The sequence below is a fragment of the Oncorhynchus nerka genome, linkage group LG15, assembly GCF_034236695.1.
Source record: "Oncorhynchus nerka isolate Pitt River linkage group LG15, Oner_Uvic_2.0, whole genome shotgun sequence".
NCBI lineage: Eukaryota > Metazoa > Chordata > Actinopteri > Salmoniformes > Salmonidae > Oncorhynchus > Oncorhynchus nerka.
Window position 1 is genome coordinate 90,449,222 of NC_088410.1, and position 20,413 is coordinate 90,469,634.

Here is a 20,413-nt window from a genome sequence, read left to right on the forward strand (position 1 = left end):
TGAAACATGGAAAACGTTGTTTGAATCAATCCTCAAGGTGTTTTGTCATATATCTCTTCATTGAAATGGCAGTCCTAGAAGCCTTCTTTGTTCTCTGATTCGGATGGAAAAATACTGGTAGCTGACTTTTGCGCACCAATTTCCACGCAGACACCGTGCGGGACACTTGGCAATTGTAGTCTCTTATGGTCAATCTTCCAATGATATGCCTACAAATACGTCACAATGCTGCAGACACCTTGGGGAAACGCTAGAAAGTGTCCGTTCATTCCTGTCGCATTCACAGCCATATAAGGCGATCATGGAAAACGTAGCTTCAGAAATCCTGTTCATTTCCTGGTCGCTCAAACATCTTGGTTTTGCCTGAAGCTTTTGTTATAAGGCACTCACAGTGAAAATCTTTGCAGTTCTGGAAACGTAAGAGTGTCTTCTTTCCAAAACTATCAATTCCAAGCATAGTCAAGCATCTTTTCGTGACAAAATATTGCGCTTAAAACGGGCACGTCTTTTTATCCAAAAATGAAATAATGCCCCTATAGGACTAACAGGTTAACCACCTTAGCCACCTGGGAGGCCCCCTCGATGCACTTATTGATAAAGCCAGTGACTGATGAGGTGTACTCCTCGATGCAATCGGAAGAATCCCAGAACATGTTCCAGTCTGTGATAGCAAAACAGTCCTGTAGTTTAGCATCTGCTTCATCTGACCACTTTTTTATAGGCCGTGCTTCCTGCTTTCATTTTTGCTTGTAAGCAAGAATCAGGAGGATAGAATTGTGGTCAGATTTACCAAATGGAGGGCGAGAGAGAGCTTTTGTAGGTGATCAAAAAATAATAATCTCTGGTTGCGCATTTAACATGTTGAAACTGATTTAAGTTTCCCTGCATTAAAGTCCCCGGCCACTAGGAGCGCCGCCTCTGTGGGAGCGGCTTCCTGTTTGCTTATTTCCTTATACAGCTTACTGAGTGCGGTCTTAGTGCCAGCATTAGTCTGTGGTGGTAAATAAACAGCCACGAAAAGTATAGCTGAAAACTCTCTTGGCAAATAGGGTGGTCTACAGTTTATCATAAGATACTTAGAGAAAATCTAGAGACTTCCTTAGATTTCGTGTACCGGATGTTGTTTACAAATATGTACAGACCCCCCCTGTTTTTAGACAAGAAAAACTCCCAACTCAGAGTAGGTTTAGGAGGATGTTAAGACTGCTCAGACAAACTCTGAGCCAGGAGTAAAATCAACTCATAAAAGTTTATCTCAGCTGGTAATCACACCAGCTGTGAACTCTATAGCACGCTTCAGACAACCACAGTGAAAAACTAATCATAATTTTCGCCCGACATGATCACTTAGCCTACTCTTAATTCTTGCCTAATATGTTATCACTCATATTTATTTATTTTGACCAATTCTGATGGTTTTTAAAAGCTGAATTTTGACTAAATTATTGTTATATCAACACGCTTCACTCCCGTTTAACAACTCTAAATCGTTTTGGCACTGTAGCTAACGCATCAAGTCACTTGCCGATAATGATGCAGACAATGTTCGAAAGGTCTTTTGATCAAACATAATCAAAGACATAAAGCCCTATCCATCTGTTTGTATGACAGATAAGTGATAACCATGTTTCCATACTGGATGTTATTGTAAAAGCCCTGTACATTTTGTACAAAATGCTGCCATAGATTTTTCAAGTAAGCTGTTCTTGGTTGATGACAGTGCGCCACACAGTGCAACCTGGTTTTTGTTGAACCACCTGCAACTGGACACTGACATTTTCTAACACTGTTTTTTTCTCACCGAATCGAGAATGAAGAAAGTATTGCCAAGAACATCTTGGTTGAAAAATCTATAGTGGCTTTGGGGGGGGGGGTACTACTGTCACGCCCTGACCTTAGTTATCTTTGTTTTCTTTATTTGGTTAGGTCAGGGTGTGACGAGGGTGGTATGTGTAGTTTTTGTATGTCTAGGGTTTTTGTATGTCTAGGTGTTTGTCTATGGTTGCCTAGATTGGTTCCCAATCAGAGGCAGCTGTTGATCATTGTCTCTGATTGGGGACCATATTTAGGTAGCCATATTCCTTGGGTATTTTGTGGGTTATTGTCTGTGTAGTTGCCTGTCAGCACTCGTGTCTCATAGCTTCACAGTCGTTTTGTCACGCCCTTAGTATTTTGTGTTTTCTTTATTATTTTGGTCAGGCCAGGGTGTGACATGGGTATTTATGTGGTGTTTTGTCTAGTTTTTTTTTGTAGGTTATGGGATTGTGGTTTAGTGAAGTAGTCTAGGTAAGTCTATGGTTGCCTAGAGTGGTTCTCAATCAGAGGCAGGTGTTTATCGTTGTCTCTGATTGGGAACCATATTTAGGCAGCCATATTCTTTGAGTGTTTCGTGGGTGATTGTTCCTGTCGCTGTGTTTGTTGCACCAGATAGGGCTGTTCCGGTTTTTCACGTTTCTTGTGTTTTGTGTATTGTTCATTTTTCATCTTCATTTAAGATATATCAAGATCACCACGCTGCATTTTGGTCCTCTCTTTCACCAGAAAACCGTAACACATTTTGTATACTTTGTTCAGTGTTTCTCTTTCATTAAAGAAGAATGTATTCTTCTCACCTTGGTCTCCTCGTTATGATGAACGTGATATTGGCCTTGTGAAGTCATTGTCAAGTAAGCAAGAGATACTGTTGCATGTAGGTCTAGATTATTTATGGGTTGATCATATATAAATATCAAAACATTCTTTTATGGATTGATCATATGGCCAGGAGTAAAATCAACTCATAAAAGTTTCTCAGTTGGTAATCAAAACATTTTGAGATCGTGTGAAGGAAAGACAGTGGCGCTCATTGACGTTGCTGCAAATGATGGGGAATAACCAATTGTGATTTTAACAACTCAAAAGCAATTCCATGTGGCACAGGAACCACTGACTCGCTACCTTTTTCTACTATTAAGACACCTGCTGGTAACTCTTAACTGGTTAGGACAGCTCATGAGGTCTCCTAAATTTGTCAACTAGGTGGGACTAATGACTAAAGAGGATTCATGCATATCTTAAATTTTTACCAATAAGAGTAGGAGTAAAATGTCTCTATTCTTAGAATTTTCTACTCTGAGATGCTTTGTGGATAATGGCCCAAAATGTACATAGTTATTTTCACAAGCTCGCAATAACACATGTTCTTAAACACAGGTCTGAAACACCAGAATGTAACACATTGATTGATTAATTACATAAGTATATACTGCATTGCCTTTACGGTATGTACCCTTTAGGGTATGGTTTTGTTATTAAAATGAAACTTCTTTATCCCGTGTGTATATATATATATATATATATATATATATATATATATATATATATACCAGCATTTATAGTACTGACAAGGAACTAAATACTTGTTCTTATATCCGTTTGAATTTCATTCAAGAGTACATAATTAGTTTGTTTTTGCTTTGCAATGCCCGATAACTGGTCAATGTCTCCGGATCACCTCCAAAGCTGTATCCAAATCCCCCAGATGATGCTGAGTCACAAATTATTAGATCTATCTGGCTTGAACAACCACTGCCTGAGCCAAAGTGATGCAAAAGTGGACAACCATATCAGGTTCAGACTATCACCATGTCTTTCAGGCCCTTCAGTATGGGAGGTTGCTTTATCTATTGAGTTTAGTCAGTCGGTCGGTCTGCCAGCCATCAGAGGATTCAGTCAGAGGCCCTGCATAGTCACTATCTGACACCTACAGAAACAGTTTACAGTATACACCTAGTGGTGGAGACTGAGGTGGATCCTGGGAAACGGAGTCCTACAAGCTGTTTTTCTCAGTGGCAGTGGAGCTGGTAGTGCCGGAGCTGGTGGCGCCGGTGCATTCTGCAGTTTCTGTGCTGCGGGGGAAGTAGACGGTGGTCTTGTGTTCTTCGTAGGTGTCGATGTGTTTGAGGTGCACCACCATGTGCAGCGCGTAGGCCAGGACCAGGAGAAGGATTAGAGAGGTGATCAGACCCATGAGGATAGCTGGGGTGAAGAACGTAGCGCAATCACTGGCTGAGCCAAACTTGTTGGACAGCACATTGAACGATTGTATCTGTCGAGCAAAGAGAAATATAAAGGTGAGATGTTTGAGTAAAGTAAACGATGCAACAAAGTAGGGCTGTAACGATTATTGCAAATCAGAAACAGACAACTTTTTGGTCCTTAAAAAACATGCTGTATGTAACATATCATCAAAGCATCCAACCAAAATATATTTGAGATTTTTTAAAACAGGGTGCAAGGAAGTGTGAATCTAAACAGTGAAGTTAGGTAAGTTGGAAGCTTGTGCAGCAGGGCTTTGGAAACGAGTGTAATGATGTGATCTACGTGACGTCAAAAAGGTTCAGCCAACCTTTTGGTAAAGAATGCAGTCTCCTGTGATCAAGGGGACTCATTCAATTATAGAACCATCCAATGAGCCAATCTTACGTGAATTTGAAAACATGTATTTAAGCACGAGTTTTATATCAGTAAGGGCTTCCTGTACAGCTGCAAAATCGGACTATAGCCTTGTCACAGCCAGGTCAGCAGTAGGGGAAATTGCATACGTAATATTATCCCCTGCATATTGATTAAATTTAAACATTTTAACAGATTGATCAATAGCATTTATATAAATAGTGAAAAGAGCCGGGCCTAGTATCGACCCATGTGGAACACCTTAAGAAATTCAGACTTAACCTCATCAATCACAATGGCCTGAGTTCTGTCACTAAGATAATCATGAAATGTATCATTTTAATCATTTTAGTCAATAAGATTCTTGCTACGTAAGCTTAACTTTCTGAACATTCGAGACGTGTAGTCCACTTGTCATTCCAATCTCCTTTGCATTAGCGTAGCCTCTTCTGTAGCCTGTCAACTATGTGTCTGTCTATCCCTGTTCTCTCCTCTCTGCACAGACCATACAAACGCTCCACACCGCGTGGCCGCGGCCACCCTAATCTGGTGGTCCCAGCGCGCACGACCCACGTGGAGTTCCAGGTCTCCGGTAGCCTCTGGAACTGCCGATCTGCGGCCAACAAGGCAGAGTTCATCTCAGCCTATGCTTCCCTCCAGTCCCTCGACTTCTTGGCACTGACGGAAACATGGATCACCACAGATAACACTGCTACTCCTACTGCTCTCTCTTCGTCCGCCCACGTGTTCTCGCACACCCCGAGAGCTTCTGGTCAGCGGAGTGGTGGCACCGGGATCCTCATCTCTCCCAAGTGGTCATTCTCTCTTTCTCCCCTTACCCATCTGTCTATCGCCTCCTTTGAATTCCATGCTGTCACAGTTACCAGCCCTTTCAAGCTTAACATCCTTATCATTTATCGCCCTCCAGGTTCCCTCGGAGAGTTCATCAATGAGCTTGATGCCTTGATAAGCTCCTTTCCTGAGGACGGCTCACCTCTCACAGTTCTGGGCGACTTTAACCTCCCCACGTCTACCTTTGACTCATTCCTCTCTGCCTCCTTCTTTCCACTCCTCTCCTCTTTTGACCTCACCCTCTCACCTTCCCCCTACTCACAAGGCAGGCAATACGCTTGACCTCATCTTTACTAGATTCTGTTCTTCCACTAACCTCATTGCAACTCCCTCCAAGTCTCCGACCACTACCTTGTATCCTTTTCCCTCTCGCTCTCATCCAACACTTCCCACACTGCCCCTACTCGGATGTTTTCGCGCCGTCCCAACCTTCGCTCTCTCTCCCCGCTACTCTCTCCTCTTCCATCCTATCATCTCTTCCCTCTGCTCAAACCTTCTCCAACCTATCTCCTGATTCTGCCTCCTCAACCCTCCTCTCCTCCCTTTCTGCATCCTTTGACTCTCTATGTCCCCTATCCTCCAGGCCGGCTCGGTCCTCCCCTCCCGCTCCGTGGCTCGACGACTCATTGCGAGCTCACAGAACAGGGCTCCGGGCAGCCGAGCGGAAATGGAGGAAAACTCGCCTCCCTGCGGACCTGGCATCCTTTCACTCCCTCCTCTCTACATTTTCCTCTTCTGTCTCTGCTGCTAAAGCCACTTTCTACCACTCTAAATTCCAAGCATCTGCCTCTAACCCTAGGAAGCTCTTTGCCACCTTCTCCTCCCTCCTGAATCCTCCTCCCCCTCCCCCCTCTGCAGATGACTTCGTCAACCATTTTGAAAAGAAGGTCGACGACATCCGATCCTCGTTTGCTAAGTCAAACGACACCGCTGGTTCTGCTCACACTGCCCTACCCTGTGCTCTGACCTCTTTCTCCCCTCTCTCTCCAGATGAAATCTCGCGTCTTGTGACGGCCGGCCGCCCAACAACCTGCCCGCTTGACCCTATCCCCTCCTCTCTTCTCCAGACCATTTCCGTAGACCTTCTCCCTTACCTCACCTCGCTCATCAACTCATCCCTGACCGCTGGCTACGTCCCTTCCGTCTTCAAGAGAGCGAGAGTTGCACCCCTTCTGAAAAAAAACCTACACTCGATCCCTCCGATGTCAACAACTACAGACCAGTATCCCTTCTTTCTTTTCTCTCCAAAACTCTTGAACGTGCCCCTTGGCCAGCTCTCCCGCTATCTCTCTCAGAATGACCTTCTTGATCCAAATCAGTCAGGTTTCAAGACTAGTCATTCAACTGAGACTGCTCTTCTCTGTATCACGGAGGCGCTCCGCACTGCTAAAGCTAACTCTCTCTCCTGCTCTCATCCTTCTAGACCTATCGGCTGCCTTCGATACTGTGAACCATCAGATCCTCCTCTCCACCCTCTCCGAGTTGGGCATCTCCGGCGCGGCCCACGCTTGGATTGCGTCCTACCTGACAGGTCGCTCCTACCAGGTGGCGTGGCGAGAATCTGTCTCCTCACCACGCGCTCTCACCACTGGCGTCCCCAGGGCTCTGTTCTAGGCCCTCTCCTATTCTCACTATACACCAAGTCACTTGGCTCTGTCATAACCTCACATGGTCTCTCCTATCATTGCTATGCAGACGACACACAATTAATCTTCTCCTTTCCCCCTTCTGATGACCAGGTGGCGAATCGCATCTCTGCATGTCTGGCAGACATATCAGTGTGGATGACGGATCACCACCTCAAGCTGAACCTCGGCAAGACGGAGCTGCTCTTCCTCCCGGGAAGGACTGCCCGTTCCATGATCTCGCCATCACGGTTGACAACTCCATTGTGTCCTCCTCCCAGAGCGCTAAGAACCTTGGCGTGATCCTGGACAACACCCTGTCGTTCTCAACTAACATCAAGGCGGTGGCCCGTTCCTGTAGGTTCATGCTCTACAACATCCGCAGAGTACGACCCTGCCTCACACAGGAAGCGGCGCAGGTCCTAATCCAGGCACTTGTCATCTCCCGTCTGGATTACTGCAACTCGCTGTTGGCTGGGCTCCTGCCTGTGCCATTAAACCCCTACAACTCATCCAGAACGCCGCAGCCCGTCTGGTGTTCAACCTTCCCAAGTTCTCTCACGTCACCCCGCTCCTCCGCTCCCTCCACTGGCTTCCAGTTGAAGCTCGCATCCGCTACAAGACCATGGTGCTTGCCTACGGAGCTGTGAGGGGAACGGCACCTCAGTACCTCCAGGCTCTGATCAGGCCCTACACCCAAACAAGGGCACTGCGTTCATCCACCTCTGGCCTGCTCGCCTCCCTACCACTGAGGAAGTACAGTTCCCGCTCAGCCCAGTCAAAACTGTTCACTGCTCTGGCCCCCCAATGGTGGAACAAACTCCCTCACGACGCCAGGACAGCGGAGTCAATCACCACCTTCCGGAGACACCTGAAACCTCACCTCTTTAAGGAATACCTAGGATAGGATAAAGTAATCCTTCTCACCCCTCCCCCCCCTTAAAAGATTTAGATGCACTATTGTAAAGTGGCTGTTCCACTGGATGTCATAAGGTGAACGCACCAATTTGTAAGTCGCTCTGGATAAGAGCGTCTGCTAAATGACTTAAATGTAATGTAATGTAAATGATGAAACCACGAGCAGGAGTCAGAGCCCAGGCCAATCGAGGACAACTTGTTCAATAAAATAGCATGATCAACAGTATCAAACGCTTTTGAAAGATCCACAAACAGGGCAGCACAATTAATTTTAGCGTCTAAAGTACTGACAATATCATTAACTACTAATGTGGTGACAGTGCTATGCCCTGGCCTAAACCCAGATTGATTTATATTCATAATACCATGCTCAGATAAAAAATTGTGAAGTTGCTTTTTTATCAAAGATTTGAGAATCTTAGACAGACATGGAGGCCTGGAGATTGGATGATAATTATCAAGATCACTATCATCTCTGCCCTTATGGAGTGGCGGCACTGTTTTCCATACATTTGGAATTTTTCCTGATAACAATGTTAGATTTAAGATATAGGTTACTGAGCCAGCAATGAGGGGGGCAGCTCACTTGAGCAGATCCAGTTCCATTTGATCAGCCCCTGTGGATTTCTTTGTATCTATAGCAAGAAATCCTTTAGATAAATCTGACCATGACTCCATCTTGTTGCTCCCCTAAAGGCAGAAACTAAAACAGGAAGTGCCCATGCTTAGGTTTATCCAACCCTGGTCTGACCAATCGGATTCCACGCTTCAAGATTGCTTCAATCACGTGGACTGGGATATGTTTCAGGTAACCTCAGATAATAACATTGACGTATACACTGACTCAGTGAGCGAGTTTATAAAGCCTTCCCTAACCAGAAACTGTGGATTAATGGCAGCATTCGTGCAAAACTGAAAGCACGTACCACCGGATTTAATCATGACAAGGTGACTGAACATATGGCCGAACTACAGTGTAGTTATTCCCTCTGTAACGCAATCAAAGTGTCAGTATAGAGACCATGTGGAGTCGCAATTCAATGGCTCAAACATGAGACGTATGTGGCAGAGTCTACAGACAATCACGGACAACAAAAAGAAAACCAGTCCCGTCGCGGACAACGACGTCTTGCTTCCAGACAAATTAAACAACTTATTTTGCCCGCTTTGAGGACAGTGCCACCGACAAGGTCCACTACCAAAGACTGCGGGCTCTCCTTCTCATGGCCGACGTGAGTAAAACATTTAAACGTGTTAACCCTCGCAAGGCTGCCGGCCCAGACGGCATCCCTAGCCGCGTCCTCAGAGCATGCGCAGACCAGCTGGCTGGTGTGTTTATGGACATGTTCAATCAATCTCAATCCCAGTATGCTGTCCCCACATGCTTCAAGATGGCCACCATTGTTCCTGTTCCCAAAAAACTAAGGTAACTGAACTAAATGACTATTGCCCCGTAGCACTCACTTCTCTCATTATGAAGTGTTTTGAGAGACTAGTCAAGGATCATATCACCTCCACCCTACCTGTCCCTCTAGACCCACTTCAATTTGCTTACCGCCACAATTTGCTTACCGCCACTATTCTTTACTATCTATTGCATCTTAGCCGCTCTGTCATTGCTCATCCATATATTTTATACTCATACATTCTCATCACATTCCTTTACTAGATTGTGTGTATTGGTTTTGTGGTGGAATTTGTTAGATATTAGGTTTTGTTGTGGAATTTTAGATATTACCAGTTAGATACTGCTGCACTGTCGGATCTAGAAGCATAATTCATTTGCTACACTCGCAATAACATCTGCTAACCATGTGTTTGTGACCAATAAAATTTGATTTGATTTGAAGTATGGAATCAAGGATGAATTTTTCTGTGAATTGCCGAAATGCAATAACTTGACTACCATTTTCTGAGTTAATCTGCAAAATGTCAGAATCAGCATTAAGCCCACTCTTAGATATAGTAGGGTTAGACGCTCTTTGAAAAAGATAGCTCGCTGAAATAAAATGGCAATTAAATACATCAATGATGGCATTTTTGTCCGTAATGGGACCAGAATTAATTTGCTGGGGCAGAGAGTAGGAAGTGCAACCCTTTAGAGATATGACAGTGTTCGAGAATTTAGCCAGATTCCCTTTACAATCGTAGAGTGGTTACATAATAATCTGATTTAGCCTTTCTGATTAGTCTTCCACAGATTCCTCAGTTGACTAAAAGATTGCCAATCTCGGCCTAAGCCTGTGTTCCTGGCCTTGACCCAGGCAACATTTGTCTTGTGAATGACTGGATAATTCAGGAGCGAAGCAGGCATTCGATCTACCTTTACTGTCATAGTTTTGAAGGGGCATGATTATCTACAATAGTATTGAAGACATTTGCAAAAAAGCTTAAAGCTAAATCAGGTTAAGGGATAGCTGAGATATAATCAAAGTCACTAAAATAAAGATTATGTAAAAAAGAAAAAGAAAGCTTTTTTAAAGGTCCTCTTAGTGATGACACGAGGCTTAGATTTATGCATTCTCATATCTCTGACACAGACAACTGGCCAACGGTCACTAAAATCCAGTGAGAAAACCCCACTATCAACATATTTATCTGGAGTATTCGTCAAAATAAGATCAATCAGGGTAGATTTCGATGGATGTTTAGGATTGGGCAGTGTAGGCTCAGTTATCAGCTGAGACAGCTTTAGGATTGGGCTGTGTAGGCTCAGTTATCTGCTGAGACAGGTTTAGCTCAGAGCAAATATCTTTTAGCGTATCTGACAATATTAGAATCTCCCAAAATGAATAGTTCATATTTACCATACTTAGATAGCAATTCAGATAAATTGTTAAGAGAACATGAAGAAGCCGAGAGGGGCTATACACTCCTACTAGTTTCAGCTGGTCATTATGACTAAGGCCCACATTAAGAACAAGATAACCTAAATGCTTAGGGACAGAGGAAGCACAGCTGGTTATTAGGACCAAGGCCCACATTAAGAACAACACAATCAAAATGCTTAGGGACAGATGTAGCAAGAGTTACAAAAACATTTGAATGGTCAATATGGCAACACCCCCACCTCTTCCTGTTCTGTCCCATCTGTAATCATTATAACCAGATAGAGACACATCAGAGTCCTGCACAGAATTATTTCAGAAATTACCAGAATGTCCACATTGGATTGAGAAGCCAGAATTAAAATAAAATACATCTTTGAAATCAAAGTTCTGGAATTTACATGAGCTAATCCTAAACCGCAGCTGCCGGATTTCAGGTCAGATGGAATCTAATACAAGCATGCTATGATCAGTAGGTAACCCCTTGTTTGAAAATACCATGGGATTGGTTTGAATTGGTATAGGTACAAGATTGTCTAGAACCATTGGGTCTATGCCTCGAGTGAGGACATGGGTTAAAAATAAGAGTCAATGAGGGTTGTCTGTGACGGGCCTGCAGTATGATGACAATGCTGATAATTTATGGTTGTCTCAGCGCAGCATATAAAGGATATGATATACTTTTTTAATCTTGTGGAATTTTCTATATCATGTAACTCTTTAAAAAAACAAATATTAATCTTTCTGGGTTCATACACAAACATAATAATAAAAACAATACAATAAATAACAAGGTATTGTTACGGTATAAAAAAAATAGTGCCATCTAGAGGTATAACTAGGAACTGCCCTGTGTTATGACCAGTTGAAAAAAGCCACACTCAAGTTGCAGTTCTGTTTACAGATCTTTCATTATTATTTTACCAAAATGTTTTAAGAAACAATACAAGTTATCCAGTTATCCATTATAATTCATCAGGAGTAGCTGCCGGGTTCCAACAGAACCCTCAGAACATGCTCCCCTATTAAAACGTGCCTCGCCCTCCTGCCATAAAACGATGCCTCCCCGTAAAAACAATGCATGCCAACCTGGAAGTCTGTGAAGGTGATGTGCCAGTTTGCAGAGTTGTCTGTGATGGAGCTGGGTACGAGCAGCGTGTCGTACTTCTGCAGACTGCTGACGTGCTGACAGTGGTAGGAGTGGGTACTAGGAGCGTAAACATCGGTGGCGTTGAACGTTGCCTCATGGGTCCAGTTGTAGTGGATGTGTACGCTGTCCAGAGTGAACCAGTTCTGCCCTGCCGACTCATAGAATGTGTTGGACATTTGTAGTCTGTTGGAACAGTGCATACATTGATTAGACAATTACATTTGAGTAATTTAGCAGATGCTCTTATCAAGAGAGACTTACAGTCAGTGTACAGTACAATAAATAAATATCACAACCAAAATGGACCCCGCACAATATACTTCAGACCAAGTGTTTTTATTTACCTACATGTGACCTGACCAGGAAAACCATGGGCCCATCTATTATTTGTAAAATGGTCCTTATAGCCTAGCACTGGCTATAAAAATGAATGAAGAGACAAACCTAATTGCAAGTCCTCTCAAGTCCTCCACATCTCCGAAACGTAGTACAAGCCTGGTGGAAAAATAAGGTTCAATAGTACTGTCGAATTAATTCATCAATTAATAAAATTGTATTTTTTGTGTCAAATTGCCAGTTGGCAACCCATCCCTTAAGGGATTAATTGACACGTAAACAAACATTACAATAATTCCCTCTGATAATTTAGTGATGATTCTTCTTCCAGAGTTCTCTGTCATTACTTAATCCTTCAAAAATGGAGGATAGCGAGGAAGAGTAATGTATCAGGAAGTGCAGGAGGAATATCTACAGCCGCAAAGCAGACATACGTAGCTTTGTCTTTGCTGCACATAGAGCCTTTGGTGTCCACTGGTGCATCGGGGCCGAAGGCCTTCTCTGTGAGATCCACTAAGGTGCTGTTCCTGAACCTGATGGCAAGCTTCCTGGCCCTAAACAGGATACATGTTTTGCTGTTGTAAACCACGCTCAGAGGAGAGTAAGGAAGAATGCTGGATGTCTGCAGTAGCCTCCGTTTGGTTCTGTGTGGGGAGTCCAGCTGCCACTCATAAGGCTGATGGTGGGAATGAGAGGATGAAACAGGAAGGGGTGAAAGAGGGAGAGTGAGAGCAGAAGAGACAGAGGGGAAGACAGAGAAAATAATAAAGGGAGAAAGAGAGGTAGAAAGAGATAAGATGGTGGCTCACTGATTGACGAACAACAGTAATCTGAAAAACTATTACAGATTGCTTTTTCATCTCATTGTGGGGGCTACAGTGGGCGTTCATTGACCAATAAGATTTTGTGTAAAGGTGTTGTTGTTAGGAATAATCCAATCTAGTTATAATTTTTTGTTGAAATTGAATCCAATGGTTTATCTCACTGAGGCTAAGCCTTCTGTCTGGGATTAGTTTCAGACGACTGGGAATAAAAGCTTTTTTCATGAACAATGCCATATTGGATTCCTAGAAACGTCAGTCTCCAGTGTCTAATCACACACACAGTAGTCTATATCTCCCTTCTCTGAAGTGTGCACTCGTTCACTATGTTCTGCAAATCTGGTGGAGGCATTGGCTAGTGGGAGTTTCCACCATATTTTTTGTACTAGTCGTTTCCTTTCAAGTCAGTGAAGTGAAGTGAACAAGTACACACTTCGGGAGGAAGGAAAGATAATAATTGGGACCTGCAGGACTCTCCTGAGAGGGTCCTCCGCTATAAGCGAAGAACTCTCCCCATCGGAAGCAGCACTGTGGCTCTGGGCAGCCAACCCATCTGTATACAAGGAGAAAGAGAGAAACGTTTTTAAATAAAATACACTGCTCAAAAAATAAAGGGAACACTAAAATAACACATCCTAGATCTGAATGAATGAAATATTCTTATTAAATACTTTTTTCTTTACAGAGTTGAATGTGCTGACAACAAAATCACACAAAAATTATCAATGGAAATCAAATGTATCAACCCATGGAGGTCTGGATTTGGAGTGACACTCAAAATTAAAGTGGAAAACCACACTACAGGCTGATCCAACTTTGATGTAATGTACTTAAAACAAGTCAAAATTAGGCTCAGTAGTGTGTGTGGCCTCCATGTGCCTGTAGGACCTCCCTACAACGCCTGGGCATGCTCCTGATGAGGTGTGGGATGGTCTCCTGAGGGATCTCCTCCCAGACCTGGGCTAAAGCATCCGCCAACTCCTGGACAATCTGTGGTGCAACGTGGCGTTGGTGGATGGAGCGAGACATGATGTCTCAGATGTGCTCAATTGGATTCAGGTCTGGGGAACGGGCGGGCCAGTCCATAGCATCAATGCCTTCCTCTTGCAGGAACTGCTGACACACTCCAGCCACATACATGAGGTCTAGCATTGTCTTGCATTAGGAGGAACCCAGGGCCAACAGCACCAGCATATGGTCTCACAAGGGGTCTGAGGATCTCATCTCGGTACCTAATGGCAGTCAGGCTACCTCTGGCGAACACATGGAGGGCTGTGCGGCCCCCCAAAGACATGCCACCCCATACCCCACCCCACTGACCTACCGACTAAAACGGTCATGCTGGAGGATGTTGCAGGCAGCAGAACGTTCTCCACGGCGTCTCCAGACTCTGTCACGTCTGTCACATGTGCTCAGTGTGAACCTGCTTTCATCTGTGAAGAGCACAGGGCGCCAGTGGCGAATTTGCCAATCTTGGTGTTCTCTGGCAAATGCCAAACTTCCTGCACAGTGTTGGGCTGTAAGCACAACCCCGATCTGTGTACGTCGGGCCCTCATACCACCCTCATGGAGTCTGTTTCTGACCGTTTGAGCAGACACATGCACATTTGTGGCCTGCTGGGGGTCATTTTGCAGGGCTCTGGCAGTGCTCCTCCTGCTCCTCCTTGCACAAAGGCGGAGGTAGCGGTCCTGCTGCTGGGTTGTTGCCCTCCTACAGCCTCCTCCACATCTCCTGATGTACTGGCCTGTCTCCTAGTAGCGCCTCCATGCTCTGGACACTACGCTGACAGATACAGCAAACCTTCTTGCCACAGCTCGCATTGATGTGTCATCCTGGATGAGCTGCACTACTGAGCCACTTGTGTGGGTTGTAGACTCCGTCACATGCTACCACTAGAGTGAAAGCACCGCCAGCATTCAAAAGTGACCAAAACATCAGCCAGTAAGCATAGGAACTGAGAAGTGGTCTGTGGTTACCACCTGCAGAACCACTCCTTTATTGGGGGTGTCTTGCTAATTGCCTATAATTTCCACCTGTTGTCTATTCCATTTGCACAACAGCGTGTGAAATGTATTGTCAATCAGTGTTGCTTCCTAAGTGGACAGTTTGAGTTCACAGGAGTGTGATTGACTTGGAGTTACATTGTGTTGTTTAAGTGTTCCCTTTATTTTTTTAAGCAGTGTATTTAGAACTTATAAAGCAATTATCAAATGAATATTAACAATGTGTCACTACTACACCAGTATCACTATTACACAGGTAAATTAACAACATAAGGTGAAGTGTTACCAGTGAATTATAGTGTATTTTTTATACACATACCATAAAAAAAACATGATTCAAAACATTTACATAATCAATTGACAATAAGGGAAAATAACTCACTGTTTTGAACCCTGATATCTTGGGATGTGGGCCCCGCTAAACTGTAAACATACAAAAATAAATGATTATTTCAGATGATATAGAAGTAGCCTATAAGGTACTGGACAGTGAACATCAATGTAAATATCCCTTATAGTATTATTAGGACTGTAGATGTAGAGACAATGGTAGATTGAACATAACATCATTAAAATAAAATAAATATTTAATATTAATATCACAAATGTATAATTTGTACAGTTCTTTATTTAGAATGTAGTTATGTTGTTACATTTAAAACATAGCAGTACTACTTATGTCTCTGTGAGTGAGGCGGATATATAGCATTTTGCAAATAAAACATTATTTTTTTGTCTCTCTGAAATTAAACCATCAACTGATAGATTTTAAACAAATACATGTCTGTGTTTGAACAACCCCATGCCATGATCAGATAGTGGAAAAAACCACACCAATCTCTTTCAGAATTTCTTTAAAAAATAAAAGGTAATTTACCAACAAGTCTTCCCAGACCGTGGTGTCCTTACTGGGAATCAGGGGAGCTAGCAGCCAGACCATGGTATCCTTATTATGGCTAAGGGGGGTTAGCGTAGACTGTCTGCCCATCAGATCTGAGGAAGCAACCTGGACTGGCAGACAGCAGTGTTGGAGTCCTCAGGAAGTAAACTGAAATTCCAATGTTCTTCATTTGAATGGGATTTCAGTTAACTTCCTGAATTGAAATGGAGTTGACTCTAACCCCGACTGACAAACATTAGCAGTGTAATTTTAGCACTAGCCTGTAGTCTGTAAAAAAAAGAGTCTCTGTACTTTTATATCAATGCAAATTTCAGCAATGTAATTGTACAAAGCACATTTTCTACAGCTTTCGTCTGCGGGTGTCGAGTAGAATTCTCCATTGGACCATTACTAGTCTATTAGAGCAGTGGGTAGTTCACATCTATAGTTTACCCAGTCATAATCCAATGCAGAGCCTGGCGCTTGCTACCGCAGGATAGTGTGTTTGATTCCCAGGACCACCAGTAAGTCAAATGTATGCAAGAGTGACTGTAAGTCGCTTTAGATAAAAGCGTCTGCTTAATAGTATTTATATTACATTGAACACAAATATTCTGCATGAATCAGAATTCCTTATCTGATTAGTTCATCACTTCATAAAGCATGAGGGCATAAGGCTTGACCCTGCAGTAAGGCACTGCATTGTGTGTGGCCATTTGTTTAACACTATTGCAGAGAGGCATATACTACTGTAATACTATGTTATCTATAACAGGAATAGATCATATTCAGTGTACCTCAGTGTAAAAGTGTAATTATCTGACATTTGTTATTGAAAGCCCATCTGTGGCTGTATCTCTGTTGGCCTGGTTCAGTGATATAACAATACATTTGGGAGTTGATGAGGAGTGAGGGCTCTGTCTTCTTGTTCACCAGCAGATGACATTGTTACATAATAAAAAGTGACAAAACACTGAGTAATCATTTATCTGAACACAAACGTCAACCTGAATTTGCTACACAGACCTACACGGCCTCATCAAAACCACTAACCTAAGCAAAAATGTAGCTTTCATTCAAACGACTGAACCGATTGTGATGATCTACAGTGGATAGAAAAATCCTCTCCTACCTCTGTCCCCACCCCACCCTACACATCAGCTTACAAATCCACTCTGTAGTCTACCCTGCTGCTGTCATTGACTGGCTGCAACATAGCATGTTGTGGTCCAGCCATTACATAATAAATATGATCCACTGATCATCTCTCTCACTCACCTCACAATGCCAGGCATGTCATATATTCTGTGAGGGTAAGTTTGAAGATAAGAGGGGCTGCTTCTAGACTTCCTCCTGTGTTCAGACTAAAGCCTGCACTGCCCTACATGTTGCCACCAATGCTCTTGAGGCAATATGTTGCCAATTACATGAGGGTTTTTTCTGAAGTTAAATGCTCCCTAATAGATGAGCCCAAGGTGTTGGGAGACGGGGCGGAGAATAATTACTTTGGTAAACAGGTCGGGGGTGGGGGAGTTGATCTTTTCAGTTAAACATCAAACATGTTTAGCAGTATTGTCCATGTATAGTTTGTTCCTAAATGCACAAAAGACACATTGACAAGTGAAATGAGCCTGAAAATGTGTTTTTATTGATTATGCTTCAGGATTATTGCATTTGGAATGATCCTTACCCCTTGGATCATCAGGTGACTTTGTTTACTGTATTCTACGTTTTCATCACATTATAAACTGGGTGGTTCGAGCACTGAATGCTGATTGGCTGACAGCTATGGTATAGCAGACCGCATACTATGGGTATGACAAAACATGTATTTTTACTGCTCTAATTACATTGGTAACCAGTTTATAATAGCAATAAGGCATCGCAGGGTTTGTGGTATGTGGCCAATATACCACGGCTACGGGCTGTATCCAGGCACTCCGCGTTTCGGCGTGCACAAGAACACCCCTTAGCCGTGGTATATTGGCCAAATACAACACCCCTTCACGTTTCTTACTTAAATATCACAATATCACATAACTACCCTACAGGGAGCATTATAAGCTGCTGCTTTGTATTCAGGGCATGTTTACAGGCATCTGAATTGAAATATCAATCAAATATGATATGAAGAAATGTATAAACAGTACGTGTACAATACTGCCTAACATTTTAGCTTAATATCTGATCTTATATTTAGATATAAAGCCCCTGTGCTGTCTATTCAAGAAAGGTTGACTGGAGGCTGCTGGAGTCTAGGCAGCAGCAGCTGGGGCAAGTATCAGGGTTATGACAAAATGTCACATGCCAAAACAGGATGATTAAGAAGTCAGCAGGGTTCAGAAGGTGGGGGTATTCAAGGCACCAGGATTTACCGGGCAATCTGCTATGTCATATTTCAGTCAAAATATGGTGGATCCGGCTCCCCCAGAATAATGCATTCATTAAAGTTATACAAAATACACTTCATGGGATATTATATCCATGTTCTTAAAATGAACTGCAATAATACCATTGTCAATCACTAGAAGCAAAATCAATGAATTGCTGTTCAATGGAATACTACAACCAAATACATTAATTTACTATAACAATCTGTACCCTTTTCGTCATAGTTAACATATTCTATTCAATATATTCAACTGTAAAGCTAAAGAAAATAACGTTTCTGCGTTACAGAAATAACTAAAGCTTTTTATGTGATTATCGTTATTACATTTTTATTATTTGGGTGGCAGCCGTGCCAGACATATTGAGGTGAATAGCGTAGAATAAAATAGAAGAGAATTCCTCCATCTAGCATCATACGGAGCTGTACTCAAATAGTGTAATTCTCAGAGGAAAGCTGTCTCTGCAGTATACAGCGAACATAATTTGACTCCATCTCATCTCTGATGTAGCAGCATTCATCCCTGCCTATTTTTTTGTAGTGCATATATGGATTTGCCCTGTAAACTGATGCCTTCAGTGCAACACCCATGGATTGTCTCTTGTATTTCACTGACAGAGCCCTAGTCGCTACATTTGCATTGCAGATGTGCACACTACAGTATCGTACCCTACAGTAACAGTGCAGTAAATGTACAAGAAGGAAATCACTATCACAATGGTTACAGATGATACGAGATCATGCTTTTTACAGATTCACAAACGCATTCTAAAACTGTATCTTTCTCCTCATTCTCACGGTCTCCATCACACTATAAAAGACCTTCGTTCTCCCCTTCCGTCTGCACAACATCCATCCATCGCCCTGCCTGACTCCAGCCTAGAGTTGAAATAGCTCCTTTCACACCTACCTTTTTTCCAAAACCGCAGACACTTGATCAAAGGACAAAGAGAGCTGCAGAAAAACGACAGAAAATAAATTAAAATACATAAATAAGTCTTGTTTTGCCATGGAGCCGGCCAGGTGAGACTGCCACAGATGATGACTGCTTCATAACGTTCTTCGATAAGAGCCGAAGCCTGAACCTAATGATGGACACGGGCAGCAGCCAATAGGCATTTAGAGGGCGGGGCAATCATGTGTCACGGTCACACCCACTCAGAACACACGCGCACAAAGCCCATGAGCTGTCCTCAACAAAACTGATTCATAAATACACCGATACTTATATGTTCAAGGTCAGTATGCTTGCCGGGATTTTTGTTCGATAGGGAAGGCACCCCCATGATTAAATGACCTAGATACGATGCTATCTCTATTGGAATTCATTTGAAGGATAAACCAGTTATCTAGCCCTCATATCATCATGGCCACCTAATCATCCCCAGCTTCCAATTGGCTCATTCACCCCCCTATACTTTGTAACTCCCCAGGTCGTTGCTGTAAATGAGAACGTGTTCTCAGACAATTTACCTGGTAGAATAAGGGTCAAATAAATCAAATAACTAATTCAGAAGAAAAATAGCTCTGCGTCCGATTCGATCATGGGTTGATGAAGCAGTATGACAAAAGGCATGTTAAACCACTGGAATTACCTCATTTTCATCAATGGAATATAGCTGTCTGACAATAGAGGAATTCGTTCTGTCTCCTAAGACTCGTCCACCCTTCTGTCTGTACATCAGTAACCCATGAATGATGAGATTGTACAATATGCTTGTAAAGAACAGGCAGGCCCGCATACTGTTGACGCTCCTCCGCAACCAGAGCAAATGAAACAGTTACTTCGAGGTTTCGGAGTGTGACGTCACCGATGCACAAGCCACTGGCGCGCACCGCTAACTAGCCAACCATTTCACACCAGTTGCAGCAGCAGGCACTGTATTTCAACCCCCTATAACTAATTGTATTATGACAACTGACTGGTGTTACCACCCCTTAATTTAAAATAAAAACTATTATATCATGAGCATTTGCTATTATATTATGATGTTTTGGCTCTATTTTATTACTATTTAGATGATTACAATATGAATCAGTCCATTGATAGCCTGTTTGTTTTTTTAAACTTTTTTTATTGTAGCATATTGTACCTAGGTTTTCCTCGGTTTGAACTTGGACCCATTTGTATGTACGTAATCCTTTATGACCATATGTAGCTATGTGATTAATTATG

General features: G+C 42.9%; 1 protein-coding gene across 1 annotated transcript; it reads right to left on the reverse strand.

The window, feature by feature from the left end:
• Positions 1-2,095: 2,095 nt before the first annotated feature.
• Positions 2,096-19,314, reverse strand: atp6ap1la (ATPase H+ transporting accessory protein 1 like a). Its single transcript, XM_029646793.2, has 7 exons — positions 19,148-19,314; positions 15,351-15,391; positions 13,429-13,517; positions 12,578-12,819; positions 12,252-12,302; positions 11,747-11,990; positions 2,096-4,087 (listed from the first exon to the last, which is right to left on the reverse strand). The coding sequence occupies exons 1-7, from the start codon at positions 19,246-19,248 to the stop codon at positions 3,809-3,811; spliced, it is 1,047 nt and encodes a 348-aa protein (XP_029502653.1). The 5' UTR covers positions 19,249-19,314; the 3' UTR covers positions 2,096-3,808.
• Between the last annotated feature and the right edge of the window lie 1,099 nt (positions 19,315-20,413).